Raw genomic sequence first — 16,804 nt, forward strand, 5'->3', positions numbered from 1 at the left:
TTATTTAAGTGTTGATTTATTTTACAATTTTTTTTTTTATTTAATAATTTGGGAAAATTTTAAACAACGGTAGAAAAAGGCTTTGAAGAGATTTAAAAAAGGTATAATCGAAACAGCTGTCGCCTTGTCCGTCCTGATGTCACGTTGTTTAAATTTTTCCCAAATTATTATTAAATAAATTATAAAATTGCTTCAAATATATGTTTTCATACATTTAAAGCAATACAGGCACGCAATCCCCGATTAACTCTTACAATTTTTTTTTTAAAGTTATTTTGTTAACCTTTCTAATATGTTTAAAGATCTTTTCTTGTTTATATTTTTGTTTGATTTTAAATGCCTTTTCATATTTTCTTCAAGTTTTTTTTTAAATAAGAAATTTGATTTCATTAAGAAAAATGTTTCATATTATTTCAAAGATTTAATTTTTTTAAATAACAAATAAATTCTTATAAATTCTTTATAAATTTTACAGTTTTCAAGTTTTATTTTAAATATTTTTTCCTCTTAATTTTTCAGTTGTTTACTCTATTTAAGTTAATAATTTTTAAATAAATTTATTAAACTTTTTTCAACATATTATCAATTCATTTTTAATAATAAGTTTTTCTTTTAATTATTTGACTTTATTTAATAAAAAATAACCTATTAAATGTTAAACCGCTGTATTAAATGTATTAATTAATTAGCCCTCTCAGGCTTCCAAAAATTGCCGTAGTGGACGGTATTTCACGTCCCCATGGCGGGGTATTGGTTAAAGTTTTCAACTAGCAATAATCGCACCTCAGTAGAACTTCATTGGTTACGATATCGCCTCTGCGCAAAGCTAAATAACATCACCACAATATTAACTACTTAAATACGTTTGTGTATAAAATGTTTGAGAACTTGAATGCAAAACAAAAATTGAATGTGTGTAGCAATGAAAAATAGCAAATATTTATGTTTGCGATAAACAGCCCCAGCAGTAGCAACAGCAACAAAAAAGGTGGAAGGGTAAAACAAAAATTATCACAAATGAGTACCTAAAACATTTTACTTTGTCTCAATATGCAGAGACATGCCCGAATAATGAATGCACGCATACTTTTACATAAATACGTACGTACCAACGTATGCCCATCTACCAACAACTTGTTTAGTTTTACACAACCTTATACAATTGCAACAATGCAGAAAGATACTTGGAAGCCCATGAAAAGTATGTGCAAAATCAACCCCGTATGGCATGGGTGCATCAATATACACAAACAGACATACAATGTATGTTATATAAGCACGGATGTACTTATGTGCAGTGCATCGTGCTAGTTGCATTTGGGTGCTGCACTTTCAATTTCATTGCTTAGATATTACTTAAAGCTTTACCAACACTTAGCAAGTGAAAGTATTTTTAGTACTTATTGCTATCAATGTCTGTAAGATTACTTGTGAACAACGGAAGAGTGCTTTCAAGGATATTTGTACCTTTGGCTCGGTATTAATATCGGTTTATATGTAAAATTGTAAATTGTAACTTTCAGTGACTTTCTAAAAAAAACCACAAGTTTCACTTGATGAGTCTGAGAGCACCTTCAGTATACATACACGCTTTGTTTAAAATGCTTTTGTCGTTTCTCTCTGAAAGAATATGTTGATTGAGTACAAGAGTATGTAAACGTTTATCAAACGATTTGGTTAACAAAATGTACCCATTAAACCAATCTGACTGCTGAAGTAAATTGAAAGTCTTTCCACCCTAATGTATATACATATATATGTACATACATATACATATACATTTTATATTTATTTATAGTGAATTTTTAGTACTTGTTAACAATTTGCACAAAACGGGGAAGTGTAAAAAAATTTGGGAGGTACATACATATCTACACGTGTATATTAGGGTAGTCCTTAAACAAATCAAATTTTGTGTTTAATCAGTTTCAGCTCTTGAAACGGTCATATTACTGTTAAAAATTTCATTTCTAAGTTTTTGGCCTTTATATGTCACATCTTCACTGTTTACCGGTTGAAAGAGTGAGACTAAAAAATCATACATTTGAAGAATGAGTTAAGCCCATTCTAACATACATATGTACATATATATGTAATATAAAAAAAGGAAAGCGATTCTTCATATGTATGTGTAGGGATGTTATCAATTTAATGTTGTTTTATTTATACTTGTTGTACGTTATACTTATTTTATTATTAGAACTCTAAATAAATAAATAAATTGTATCTTTCAAATTTTTTCTTAGTTCTTTCAAATAATTTTTCTTTTGAATGGTTTTTCATTAAAAAATAAAAACGAATTTAATTTTTTTCAAAGAAAAATTTTTATATGCAATAAGTGAGCAAAAATATTAGTAGTTAAACCTACAGTATACATATGTATTTCATTAATAAAAAAAATTACTAAATGAAATAAAAATTAGTTCAATTTCTCTTGCACGCACCAAAAAGTATTTCCCAAAATTTAGATAAAAATGTACCAAAATGTGTGAGTATGAAAAGAAAGAGCAACAAAACGGCAAAAACTTAAAGACAAAGTACGAAGCGTGCCGCGCGGCATCATATGGCTGAGTGGATAGAGGCATCCGCCTTAACACCATTATGATATGTGGATGATTTCGAGTTCTAAACTCAGCTCCCAAAAAGCTAGTACCCACCGCCGTATGTAAATTTTCCAATTTTTCTCTACAAAATTGTCCACTGATTCACATATGTATATTAATTACACCTGAAATTCTTTGATAAGGCCTATATGTATGCTGTGGAATTTATTTATATTTTGTTCAAATCCTGTCGAAAACCTCTGCTCTAAGGAAACAAACACGTAAACATAAAAAACAATTAGAATATTCACGTGATCCTGATTAGTAGATTATCTGCTAATGTGCTTTTATGTTTAAGCAACTGTAAAGAAACCATTTTTAAGCAGATACCTCAGTTGATAACGAGCTGACGTGAACACTCCAAGTATATTCCAAAATATTGGTAGAAATAAGAAATTCATGTGAAAATAAGGTCAAAAACATTAGCCGTGTTTTTTTACACCCATATACGTTTACGTTTGCGTGTAAAAAAAACGCTTATCCTCGCTTAGATAATGCTTAGGAGCCCCATATAGCGGCAGTGATTAAATAACTCGCTACAGCACAGGGTGCACCGAAAAGCGGAGACGCAACCTCTGATGGCCATAGTGTATAACATTTAGCTGAATCAGTTGCGATGAATTGTGGACACACATAGAATACATATAATTAGTGTAGATGTGTAACAGACACATATTTCAGTTGAATCTGAGTATAATGCGTATTGAAACTTAGTAGTACTAATTTTATGCCCGGCAATTTCAGAAGAGTAGATTAAGTTTGATGCATAGCAGTCCATATAAAGTTTAAGCGTAAACGTCTATAGATGTAAAAAAATCACAGCTATTATCAGCTTAATTGTTAATAATACATTTTACATAAAACAAGTAAGGAATTTTAAGTTCGGGTGAAACCGAACATTACATACACATACCCAGCTGTACACTTGAAATACTGTTGTTGTTTGTTTTGTGTGCTTAATAGTGTTACAAGGCTTCGCAATAATACACATACATATGGTTCTATTCTGAACTAATTTTCGTTAAAAAAAACCGAAAGGATACAGAGGCTAACACCAATGACCTTGAGCGGGTAATAATGCAGTTTTCCTTCAGATATGGGGATTTCCCTACTGTTTGATATAACAGAACAATAAACATAAACACACAAGTGCCATTGTAATAAAAAGCGTTATTACAAAAAAAAAGGGCAGGGTTATTAACGAAATTTTCCAACTTTTACTAGAAATAGCTTATTACCTATATCTACGCACTTTTACAAAATCTTCTATATGTATGTGTAATATTTATATTTTTAATATTTTTAATGAAAATATTTCCTGTTAAAAGGCATACATGTGCACCAAATTTTTCGTCGAGTTATGGCTCCAGAAACGTTGGGAAATGCATTGTAAGAATGTTTGAATTTTTTCCCATTTCTTGTTATAATGGCACAAAATACGATTGGTACAAAACGATTTTTTTCGCTAAGATTTAACTTTTTATTTTTGCCTACGACCCTTTTTAAAGTCATTTATATAAAAGTCGGCATGGTCCTTAACCATTCTTATCCATTTTTACTGCAAATATATCCTGCTATAAGGAAAATATGTGTACCCAATTTTTTCACGATATGTAAATTTTTCTGCGAGTTTTGGCTCCCGAAATATAGAAAATTGCTTAGTCATAAAAGGGGCGGTGCCACGCTCATTTGTAAAAATTTGCAGTTTTTCCTATTTATTGCTATAAATCCACTTGGGAAATGAAATACCATTGACATAAAGGTCTGTTTTGCAAAGATATAGCTTATTTTATTCGTCCACGACCCTTTTAAAAATCTTTTATATAAAAGTGGGCGTGGTCCTTAACCGATTTCGTTAATTTTTCTTCAAAGCATTCCCTCTAGTGAAGGCGAACTCTCTGCCGAATTTTGTTACAATAGGTTTAACGATTTTTGGTTTATGTTTAATAATATTTGTAAAATTGATTTTATCACAATTAGGCGGTGCCACGCCCATTTAAAATTTTTTTTTTTTAATTTTTATCAAGAGTTTCAATTTCAACATTCTAGGTTATTATTTACTGAATAATCAGGTTTTTTGTGTTTTCCAAAATGTTATATATATAAAAAATGGGCGTGGTTATGATTCGATTTCGCTCATTTCCAAATAAATCTATTCTGGGTCCAAATAAGCTCGTGCACCAAATTTGATGAAGATATGTCAATATTTACTCAAATTATCGTGTAACGGACAGATGGACAGACGGGCGGACGGACGGACATGGCTCAATCAAATTTTTTTTTCGATACTGATGCGTTTGATATATGGAAGTCTACATCTATCTCGATTCCTTTATACCTGTACAACCAACCGTAATCCAATCAAAGTTATAATACCCTGTGTACAAGTACAGCTGGGTATAAAAATTTAATCTCGGGAAGTTTTTATTTTGTATAAGAGCACAAATTTTGTAAGAAATTAAAACAACTCAACAAAAAAATATTAATAAGCTATAAAACTAGCATTTAGTGGAAAAAAAAACAGGAAATTTAAATAAATTTATTATATTGATATTAGAAAATTGTATAAACTAATATAAGCATGTCTCGCTAATTAAATACAGATGATAAATTTATTATATTATTTCTTCAGTCAGTTCAAATAAGACAAACAAAACTCACAACTAGTAATATGTATGTATATAGAGATTGAAATAACACTGTATCACAAATTCCAATTTTTTTTTCTGCACGAGAGACGCCCTTACGAGATTCCTATGTAAAATCACCCCTGATTTCGAAAATCAAAGTTATTTTTAATTCTATGGTAAAGTTTTTGAGATATTTACGAAAACGGTTTTTTCAAAAAAAAAAATAAATGAGTCCACTTAATCATATATATCTCAAGAACGAATTGAGCAATTCCAAAACAGTTTGAAGCTTTTAAAAGGTAATACAATTTTTTTGCTAGGTCCTGCAGATTCAAAGATAACGAACAATCATTACGGATTTTTTCCATTTTTTTTGGAATTGCTCAATTCGTTCATGAGATATATGTATATGATTAAGTGGACCAATTTTTTTTTTTTTTTAACATTTGTTCGTAAATATCTCAAAAACGTTACCATAGAATTAAAAACAACCTCGATTTTCTTAATCAGGGGGTGATTTTACATAGGAATTTCATAATGGCGTCTCTGGTGCATTTTGGCCGTAAACCAGTGTAATTTATGGCGTCCGCAAATATGGTATATTTATAAATCTGCTTAAATGTTGTATGTACATATACCCGAGGCAACGACCCTAATATTTTTGCAAAACCTAATAAACAAAATAACCAAGTTTTAAAAAATTCAAATTTTAAATATTATTTGCAGAATTCCTTATTTTTTGAACTTTAGTACGAGTTGAGAAACGTTTGTTATTTATTCTTTCATTAATTATACTCAGCTGAGCAGAGCTCACAGAGTATATTAATTTTGTTCGCATAACGGTAATCCGTAACGGCATAAACTAATCGAGATAGATATAGCCTTCTATATATCAAAATGATCTGCGCGAAAAAAGAAATTCATTTAGCCATGTCCGTCCGTCCAACGATAACTTGAGTAAATTTTAAGGTATCTTGATGAAATTTGGTATGTAGGTTTCTGGGCGCACATCTCAGATCGCTATTTAAAATAAACGAAATCGGACCATAACCATGCCCACATTTTCGATATCGAAAATTTCGAAAAAACGAAAAAGTGCGATAATTCATTACCAAAGACGGCTAAAGCGATGAAACTTGGTAGGTGGGTTGACCTTATGACGCAGAATAGAAAATTAGTACAATTTTGGACAATGGGCGTGGCACCGCCCACTTTTAAAAGAAGGTAATTTCAAAGTTTTGCAAGCTGTAATTTGGCAGTCGTTAAAGATGTCATTATGCAATTTGGCAGAAAGGTTACTCCTAAAAACTATATGCGTGCCACATAAAAATTAACAAAATCGGATTACGAACACGCCCACTTTTTAAAAAAAAATTTTTTTTAAAGTAAAATTTTAATAAAAAATTTAATATCTTTACAGTATATAAGTAAATTATGTCAACATTCAACTCCAGTAATGATATGGTCCAACAAAATACAAAAATAAAAGAAAATTTCAAAATGGGCGTCGCTCCGCCCTTTTGCATTTAATTTGTCTAGAATACTTTAATGCCATAAGTCGAACAAAAATTTACCAATCCTCGTGAAATTTGGTAGGGGCATAGATTCTATGACGATAACTGCTTTCTGTGAAAATGGGCGAAATCGGTTGAAGCTACGTCCAGTTGTTATACACAGTCGACGGTCTGTCCTTCCGCTCGGCCGTTAACACGATAACTTGAGCAAAAATCGATATATCTTTACTAAACTTAGTCCACGTACTTATCTGAACTCACTTTATCTTGGTATACAAAATCGCCGTAATCCAACTATGACCACGCCCACTTTTTCCATATCGAAAATTACGAAAAATGAAAAAAGTGCCATAATTCTATACCAAATATGAAAAAAGGGATGAAACATGGTAATTGGATTGGTTTATTGACGCAAAACATAACTTTGGAAAAAACTTTGTAAAATGGGTGTCACACCTACCATATTAAGTAGAAGAAAATGAAAAAGTTCTGCAGGGCGAAATCAAAAGCCTTTGGAATCTTGGCAGGAAAATTGTTCGTGGTATTACATATATAAATAAATTAGCGGTACCCGACAGATGATGTTCTGGGTCACCCTGGTCCACAGTTTGGTCGATATCTCGAAAACACCTTAACATATACAACTAAGGGCCACTCCCTTTTGAAACCCTCATTAGTACCTTTTTGATACCCATATCGTACAAACACGTTATAGAGTCACCCCTGGGCCACCTTTATGTCGATATCTCGAAAAGGCAACCACATATAAAACTAAAGCCCACTCCCTTTTAAAATACTCATTAACACCTTTCATTTGATACCCATATCGTACAAATAAATTCTAGAATCACCCCTGGTCCACCTTTATGGCGATATCTCGAAAAGGCGTCCACCTATAGAACTAAGGCCAATTCCCTTTTAAATACTCATTAACACCTTTCATTTGATACCCATATCGTACAAACGCATTCTAGAGTCACCCCTGGTCCACATTTATGGCGATATCTCGAAAAGGCGTCCACCTATAGAACTAAGGCTCACTCCTTTTTAAATACTCATTAACACCTTTCATTTGAGGATTTGTGCTAGAATTGGAAGAACTTTGTACGTTCCCATCTAATTTATGCAACCTTCTTCTGTCGTCACCAATTCAGAATAGTGTGTTCGAAAAATATTTTTTAAAACTGCTTCGCATTCTACTCGCTTCTCGGACGCGGTTCCTTCTTATAGTTGATACTTTATCTTAAATCTTTAGATCAAAGTAGGTTTGCCCTCCCATTAACTTTTATCTTTGGATTTATCCCAGGTACCGTTTATTGTTCTTTCCTTTTGGACCGGCTTTATGTTAGTTTTGCACACATAGTATATTAACTTTGATTGGATAACGGTTGTTTGTACAGGTATAAAGGAATCGAGGTAGATATAGACTTCCATATACAACGATACCTTGGGTAAATATTGAGATATCTTCACCAAATTTGTCACACGAGTTTATCTGGACCCAGAACAGATTGCTATTGAAAATGAGCGAAATCGGATGATAACCACGCCCACTTTTTATATATATATAACATTTTCGAAAACACAAAAAACCTAATTATTTAGTAAATAATACACCTAGAATGTTGAAATTTGACGTGTGGACTGATGATTGAGACTCTTGATAAAAATTTGAAAAAAAACAATTTTTGTTGTTATATCGGCCTACTGATTTGTAAGATCGTGAGTATGAATCGAGCTCAAGGCCTAACAATGATTATTTTATCATGAAAAAATTAAAAAAAAATTTTTTAAATTAGAATAGAAGAAATAAAAAATTTAGACAACTTCGTTTCTTGCCAATTGATAATCACAGCACTGCGACTTCTGTTACAAAATAGTTGTGAAAATTGGACTTGTTAATGACGAATAGAAGTAGAAATAATGAAGGCAAATAAAAAACCGCTGTGATAGCTGAATGCTTATAGCAGCGGCTAAACGCTGCCGATGAAGGGGAATTTAGCAGTTCCCGAAATGGATCTATACAACGAGCTTTGGCAGTTGTCTAAATTTTTTCTTTCTTCTATTCTAATTTAAAATTTTTTCAATTACGAAAAAATATATCATAACAATAATAGTGATAAAATAATCACTGCTAGGCCTTGAGCTCGATTCAAACTCACAATTTGAAAATTTTTTTAAATGGGCGTGGCACCGCCCACTTGTGATAAAATAAATTTTACAAATACGATTAAACATAAATCAAAAATCGGTAAACCTATCGTAACAAAATTCGGCAGAGAGGTTGCCTTTACTATAAGGAATGCTTTGAAGCAAAACTAACGAAATCGGTTAAGGACCACGCCCACTTTTATATAAAAGATTTTTAAAAGGGTCGTGGAGGAATAAAATAACTTATGTCTTTGCAAAAAAGAGCTTTATATTAATGGTATTTCAATTCCCAAGTGGTTTTATAACAATGAATAGGAAAAACTTCAAATTTAAAAAAATGGGCGTGGCACCGCCCCTTTTATGACTAAGCAATTTTCTATGTTTCGGGAGCCATAACTCGAAGAATAATTAACGGATCGTAATAAAATTGGGTACACAGATTTTCCCTATGGCAGGAAATATTTCTAGAAAAAATGGACGAGATCGGTTAAAGACCACGCCCACTTTTATATAAAATATTTTTAAAAAGGTCGTAGACGAAAAAAATAAGGTATATCTTAGCGAAAAAGAGCTTTGTATCAATAGAATTTTACTTTCGAAATTGAATTATAACATTAAATTGGAAAACACTAAAATTTTTGAAAATGGGTGTGGCACCGCCCCTTTTATGACTAAGCAATTACATATCGTACTAAAATTGTGTACACATAATTTTCTTATAACAGAAAATATTTCTAGTAAAAATGGACGGGATCGGTTAAAGACCACGGCAACTTAGATACAAAACAAGTTTAAAAAGGTTGTAGTCTAGAATAATAAGCTATAATTTAGCAAAAAATAGTTTGTAATCAATATATTTCAATTATCAAGTTGTAAGAGGAAATAGGGAGACACTTTTTTTAAACGGGCGGTGCCACGTGTTATGTAGAAAAGTAATTTATCTGAAATGAAATGTGCAATTGAAGCTCACGCTGAGTATATAATGTTCGGTTACACCCGAACTTATACACCTTTACTTGTTTATTACTGCTACTTTAAGTATAATTATGCCCTCAGCGCTACCTGTTACAGGCTGTTAATGAATTCAATATAATTTCTAATTACATGTATCGATCTTAATTTTTCCGTTTAGAAATCATATTTTCTTTATATTTTTAGATTTTTTTAGTTTGTAAACTTAATTTTCTTCACAGTCTGTGTAAATGTTCTTCTACCTTCAAGGAAATGTTAAAAATATTTTATTGAATTATAAATTGCCAAAAGTTCACGGAGCTAACTTTCTTGTAAAAAAAGACAATGGTTTTAGTATATTATTCCTAGTTTGCCGCAACACTGTTTGAGCCTCTACGGCTAATGATAGTGCCACTACACTTATCACTGACACATTCTACAGTTCAACAACGACAATTTTTTTTATCGTTAAATGTTTTTTTGGCAAAAACTTACAAAAACAATGCTTTTAGGCATATATTCAGATCTCAGATGCATGTACATATGTCTGTTTGGATTCTCTTTTGTCAGTTCTTGTACTAAATCTGTCAGAGTTTCCTTCTAGAATGTCTGGGAGAACATGGGGCAGAAAACTGCAAGGAGAGCATGCCCATTAATAAATGTGGTAATTGCGTAGATGCCAATAATCAGTTAGGTTTTAAGCTCAATATAGACCATAACATAATGAGCCATGACTGCCCAGTTTATCAAAGGAAGCTTAAATTGGAAAGACAACGAGTTGGTTTTTAGCAACCAAGACGTACAGGCCCAGTAATAAATGTTTTTGATTTGAAATGTGTCTACTTGATTATTTGTAGTTTGTTAGCAAATAAAGCAGAGCTCGAGAAAATGATAGAAGAAGTGGATCCGGACATTGTTTTATGCTCAGAAACACATATAACTTCAGATATTCTTGATTCTGAAATTAATATTGCACCGTATACATTAATTCGCTGCGACTCTCATAGTAGACATACGGGAGGGGTCGTATGTATGGTGTGTTATAGTAAAATTAAAGCAAGTGGACATTAAGTGGCATATAGGTGTGTTGTACCATTCCCCAAGTTCTAGTGACAGTGAATTTTTAAATCACGTAGAGAGTATTTTATCAGAAGTATTAGAATCAGGTACGAATTCCCTTCTAGTTGGAGATTTCAATATAAACTTAAATATTAACTCTTCGAGTAGCTACAAACTGAATGAAATTTGTGCACGTAGCGCAATGAAACAAAAAATAAATTTCAATACAAGAGTCGCGGAAACTTCTCAAACAAAAATAGATTTATTATATGCAAACGCTGATATACTGTCTTGTGTAAATCTTGAAGACCACAGAATATCCGATCACGAAACTATTTCATTTGCTATAAAAGTAAGTAATTCAAACCCGTTACGAAGAGTCATTTCATCAACATCCTGGGAGAATTATTCGGCCGATAACTTGACGACCCTACTGAGGAATTGCGATCTCAGTTTAATAAGAAGCATGAATGTCAACGACATGGTCAACTAAATATAAATACTTGTTTACTAGATTGTATGGGAGTACTAACGTTTGAAAAAAACAGTACGGTAAAGTTAAGAAATAAATGGTATGACCAAGAATTGACAGAATTGAATAAACTAAAATACCGGTTGCACGCACAAGCTAGAGCAACGGGTGACTATACCGAATATAACATGGTAGCGAAGTACTACAAAAAACTAATCAAATTTAAAAAGATTAAATACATGGAGAATAATATTAATTTCAATATTTCAGATAGCAGGCTAATGTGGAAGTATCTTAAGCATGCTGTAAACTTAACGGGGCCAAAAGAAAAGATCTTGACGGTGATCGTAAAAGGTGTGACATATGATACACCCCGCGATATTGCTGAAGCATTGAACTCCTTCTTTATAGATAGCATTGTTGATATAAACAGTGAAATTGAAGTTGTTCAGAGTCAGAGCGACTTCCAATTTACAACTAGGTCATGTTTAAAATTCGAAGAAATTACGGTTGAGGATGTTATACGTATAGCAAAAAAGGTTCAAAAATAAAACTGGGGGGAAAAATTTACTTTCAGAAGGCGTAATTAAAGATTCGGTATCGTACATGGGTTTCTTCTATGCAACCGCTATAAACAAATCCATGACTACTGGAATAGTGCCAGACATGTGGAAAATTTCGACAATAGTACCAATTAGGAAAGTAAAAGATTCAATAATGGCAGAAGAATTAAGGCCGATAAATACATTGCCGAACATAGAAAAAATTCTGGAAACTGTAATAAAAAATCAACTGCTTAATTACTTAGAAAATAATAAAATCCTTATAAAGGAACAATCCGGTTTCCGAGAAAGTCACTCTTGCGATACGGCGTTAAATTACGTCATATCTAGTTGGAAGGAAGAGCTGAGCCTAAAAAAACATATAGTAGCAGTTTTCATTGACCTGAAAAGAGCGTTCGAAACAATTGATAGGAATATAATGCTCGATAAACTACAAAAAATTGGTATTAGGGAAAAGGAATTGCAGTGGTTTAGAAGCTTCTTATCAGACCGGAAACAAAGAACAACCATCGAGTCAGTAGTATCATCCGAGGCACAAGTGGACATAGGTTTACCACAAGGGTCGGTATTAGCACCAATCCTGTTCAACATTTACATAAACGACATATCATCGGCACTGAAATATAGTAAAATCAGGTTGTTTGCAGATGATGCGCTACTTGAAGTAAATGAAACGGACATTTCAATAGCAAGGAGCAAAATGCAAGAAGATTTGGACTCATTGTATAGATGGCTTTGCACTAATAAACTCAAGCTCAACGTTAACAAAACTAAGTTCGTGGTTTTATCTAGGACGACCAATAGAGAATCACTTAATTTTGATCTAAAAATAATGAATACGAGCATTGAGGATGTCAAAATATTTAAGTACTTAGGGATCCTGATTGACAATAATGAGGTTTACAGATCATATTGATTATATTGTTGCCAAAATGGGCAAAAAAATTGGATTTTGGAAGAGATCGTGTAAACTTATTAGTAAGAAATATAAGTTGAAAGTTTATAGATCCATCATAGAACCGCACTTCTTATATTGCCCCACAATATTCTTTATCGCCAATGAAACACAAGTCGACAGGTTACAAGTTATGCAAAACAAAGTTATGAGGCTATGAGGTTTATATTGAAAATGAGGTACGACACTTCCATAAAGAGTATGATCGATGCACTAAACTGGTTGAGTGTGAAACAGTTGATATTTTACCATAGTATGAAATTTGTATTTTATATCAAGCATGGTAAATTACCAGCCTACCTAAGTGAAAAACTTGTTTATGTGAATGAAATCCATTCTTACATAATCAGGGAAAATAATAATTTTAGATTACCTCTTCTCAAAACAGAAATGGACAAGCAAAATATATTTTACAAAGGCCTGAAATGTTTTAATGAACTACCTAATCATGTTAAAAATTGTGAAAACTTAAACACCTTCAAAAAAAGTTTATTAGAATATTGCAAAACCCTTCCAATAAGATAAATATTTTGTATCTGTATTTCATGTTACTAATCCTTGAGCGTACAGGGCAATCCAAACAGACATAGAGGAACCTTATGCATCAGGTTAAATACATATATTGCTCGCAATCAAATTAGGAAAGAATTCCTGAAAATATCGTCCCAGACAAACAGTTGGAGTATTCATGTGAATCACGTATATTCCTAAAACAATGATATATTATAATTAATTATGTTTACATAAAAGCTGGTACAGGGAGGATTGGAAACACGTCCTTTCCAACCGTCCGATAAGAGTGGCTTATTCTGCTGAGCTGCTAGCTTTTGGGTTGACCGGAATCAAATGCATTCCGACAGCATAAATAATAAAACTGGGTAATCATACGTCTTGGAGTAGGGCAGGATTGAGAACACGTCCTTCCAACCTCCCAATGATATGACTCCAAGACACGCCCGTTGGGACCACCAGTTCCCGTGCTGATCGGAATCTCATGCATTCCGACACCCCAAACGCTAGAAATCCTATTATTATTAAAATGTATTTAAAAATTTGTAATAATCTAAGTTTTAGGCTTAAAACGCCGTAATAATAAATAAATAATAATAATAATAATTATCGGCAACTTTATCATTATTGCATATCGTCGCTTGGTGCGCAATACCGCGTATTTGTAAAAAGCAATACCGTGTATTTGATAGAAGCCAAATTGTGTAGGAGGAAGAAAAAACTAATTTTTAGCCAAACCGTTGCTCCAATCTTGAACTGATCTAACATTTTATTTCTTTTCAGGTTGCCTCACCATGTACATATAATAATTTACCAAAAAAAGCATTCAAACAGCAGAAAAATGACTTTTTTTTAAATACGCGGTATTGCATTTCTTTATTTCAAAGAAAATAGGTTCCATAAGTCATTTTATTTATTATTAGCAAATTCTATTCTATTTATATTTTTTAAATAAAGTTAAATTAGTGTTAAAATAACTATGGAATCAGGTGGTATGACTTTCTTAAGTTGTTGTAAATGTTCAAATTCAGTTTTGGGTATTTTCAAACGTGAGTTGTAGAGTGCAGAGGGTATATATTTTCCTAAATTCTTTTTAGATCGGCTGGGTAGTATCTTGTAATCATCGTTAAAATTTAGTTTGAATTGGATTGTTCCGTTAGGTAAGTATTTTAATAAACGCAAATTATTAACGACATGTTCTCCTGTTCCCATACCAGGTCGTATAGAAGAGCTGTATGTATAGAATTGTTTGTTGCTATAATCTTTAAAAAAGGTATGGTCTACAAAACTGGCTTCATATGGGAATGGCTTTACTCGCGATTCCTCTGTTGCAAGAGCATATTGGCTTGGAAGGTATACTTGCTTATTTTTCAATTTTCTCTCAATCACTGAGTGAACAGAATCTACTTCCATCTGAGTATGACCTTCCTCTAAATATTTATGATAAATTTCAACTTTGTACTCTGTAGACAAGTTTAGAAGAGCGTTAACAAAGGCAATATTTCTATTCTGATAGGTACATCCATCTGTATATATGTAGATACAGCAACTGTTTTTGGATCATCCCGAAGCAATTAAGATATGTAATCGACATAAAATGATGTAAAAGTGGATGATTTCAGATTGGCCTCGGTTTCATCGAACCAATAAAATAACAATTTTTTTGTACATAAATTGTAAATGGTAAAGTTATGTACAGCGACCTTCATCTTAAAGTATGAGGAACTGGCATTTACTTTAGGGCATAACTTAGGACCTTGGACATCAGCTGTAATTAAATGTATTTCACCATTTATTGCTAACAACTTAAAATAAAAAATAAAAAACAACCTTTATCTTTTGATTTTTCTTCTCTTGCCGCATTTTTTCGTTCAATGTGGATATTATACTCATGTTCAGAAATATTTCCTTCTTTGAATCCGATACAGATATTTTTTTGGTTTAAATAAGGACAAATTCTTCTCATAAAACACAGCGTCAAAAACCTTTCTAGAAGCGATTGGCTGCGATAATTTATCGGCTTCCCCGTTTATAAACCTTGTAAAGATCAGATTTTGTCACAAAAATAGGTTCTAAACATAGCTTACTTGAAGAAGCTCTGCAATAATGCGAAGGCAACTTAGGTAAGGCTTCAAAAAAAGTTTTCAAGTACTTTCTCTTGGTTTAGTAAATTTTTTTTCAATTATATATCAAGAAGAAAATGTTTAATATTTTCCTAAAAAAGCATGCTTTAATTTATAGAGTAAAAAATCAAAGTATATATTTACAAAGTTACTAAAATAAAGCCTACATTCAACTCTACACATCTTTGTGTAATATTCAAAACTAAAATATAAGCGGTATTGCGCCCAATTTTTTTTTTTTTAATTTTATACGCGGTATTACCCTTGATTTTTATTTGGGGTTTTGTTGATAAAAGCGGCGGAATTTTAACATAAATACAGTAAGGGCGATGAGTCCTAGTCGGGGTAACGAAATCTCGTTTTTGGAAATTTTGGTATATACGCGGTATTGCGCGCCAAGCGACGATATGTTGTAATGTTGGATGATTGCTATTGGCGCACTATCCACACGATAATCACTTATTTTAGCGTTCACGTACTATTTTTTAATTAAGAGCTTTGTATTTTTGTTTGACTTCGTTTTTGTTTTTTTTAAATATATTGAGCTTTTTTCTTCCATTTTTTGTTTCTTTAACTTATTTTCACCTACCCAACCAAAAATCTTTTTCCCTTCCCATATACAAACCTTTGCATTTATCGCCATTTTTGTAGTCATTTTGCCAGTTGTAATTTATTATGAAAGTCGCAACAGTCTGTGTTCTTTCTTTTAATTCTTTGTAGTTTGTTTATTGATTTTTTGCACAAAGTAAGCAAATTCACAGCCTTTGATACTTCAATTAAAATAATTTTCAGTATTTTTTAATTTATTTTTCACAACCTATTTTTGTATTAAATAAATTCTTTGCACTTGCTCCACTTTTATTTTACGTTTAGTTTTTTTCCTTCTTTTCTAAATTCTAAATTTTTTGTCTTTACACTTTGCAGTATCTTTAACAACTGAGTTTTCGAGCGTTTTGCACCTCTATCTATAGGCCTTGAGCGGTGCCGATTGCAGCGAGTTTACCAATTCGTTTAACGTACCGGATGCCAGCAATGTTACAGTCTCTCGCATTTACGTATGGGATATGCACGCGCAAACATTTATACATGCACACACACATAAATATAAGGCAATGGCGGGAGTGTGACATTAACAGTTAAATACTCCTTGTACTAAATTGTTTATGCCTGTATGTGCATGTGTGTAGCTTTTTGACTTTGGTGTAAATAATTATGAGTTGCCTTCTTTTATTCATAATTATTTCCAAAATTATAGTTACCTATCAGACATGAG

The 16,804-nt window shown here is 32.2% G+C and overlaps 1 protein-coding gene and 1 non-coding gene across 2 annotated transcripts in view; both read right to left on the bottom strand.

The window, feature by feature from the left end:
- The window catches only part of Bcat (Branched chain amino acid transaminase), a 35,182-nt gene extending 18,649 nt beyond the window's left edge, over positions 1 to 16,533 (bottom strand). The window contains exon 1 of the mRNA XM_067785805.1: positions 16,157 to 16,533. Coding sequence (XP_067641906.1) covers positions 16,157 to 16,186 — 30 coding nt within the window. The 5' untranslated portion in view covers positions 16,187 to 16,533. The remainder of the gene's footprint in view (positions 1 to 16,156) is intronic.
- Positions 689 to 828, bottom strand: LOC137251534 (U4 spliceosomal RNA). The gene has a single exon (XR_010953279.1). It is a non-coding gene; the product is annotated as a U4 spliceosomal RNA (small nuclear RNA).
- Positions 16,534 to 16,804: the final 271 nt, after the last annotated feature.

This window comes from Eurosta solidaginis, chromosome 4 (assembly GCF_040869045.1).
Source record: "Eurosta solidaginis isolate ZX-2024a chromosome 4, ASM4086904v1, whole genome shotgun sequence".
NCBI classification, from domain to species: domain Eukaryota; kingdom Metazoa; phylum Arthropoda; class Insecta; order Diptera; family Tephritidae; genus Eurosta; species Eurosta solidaginis.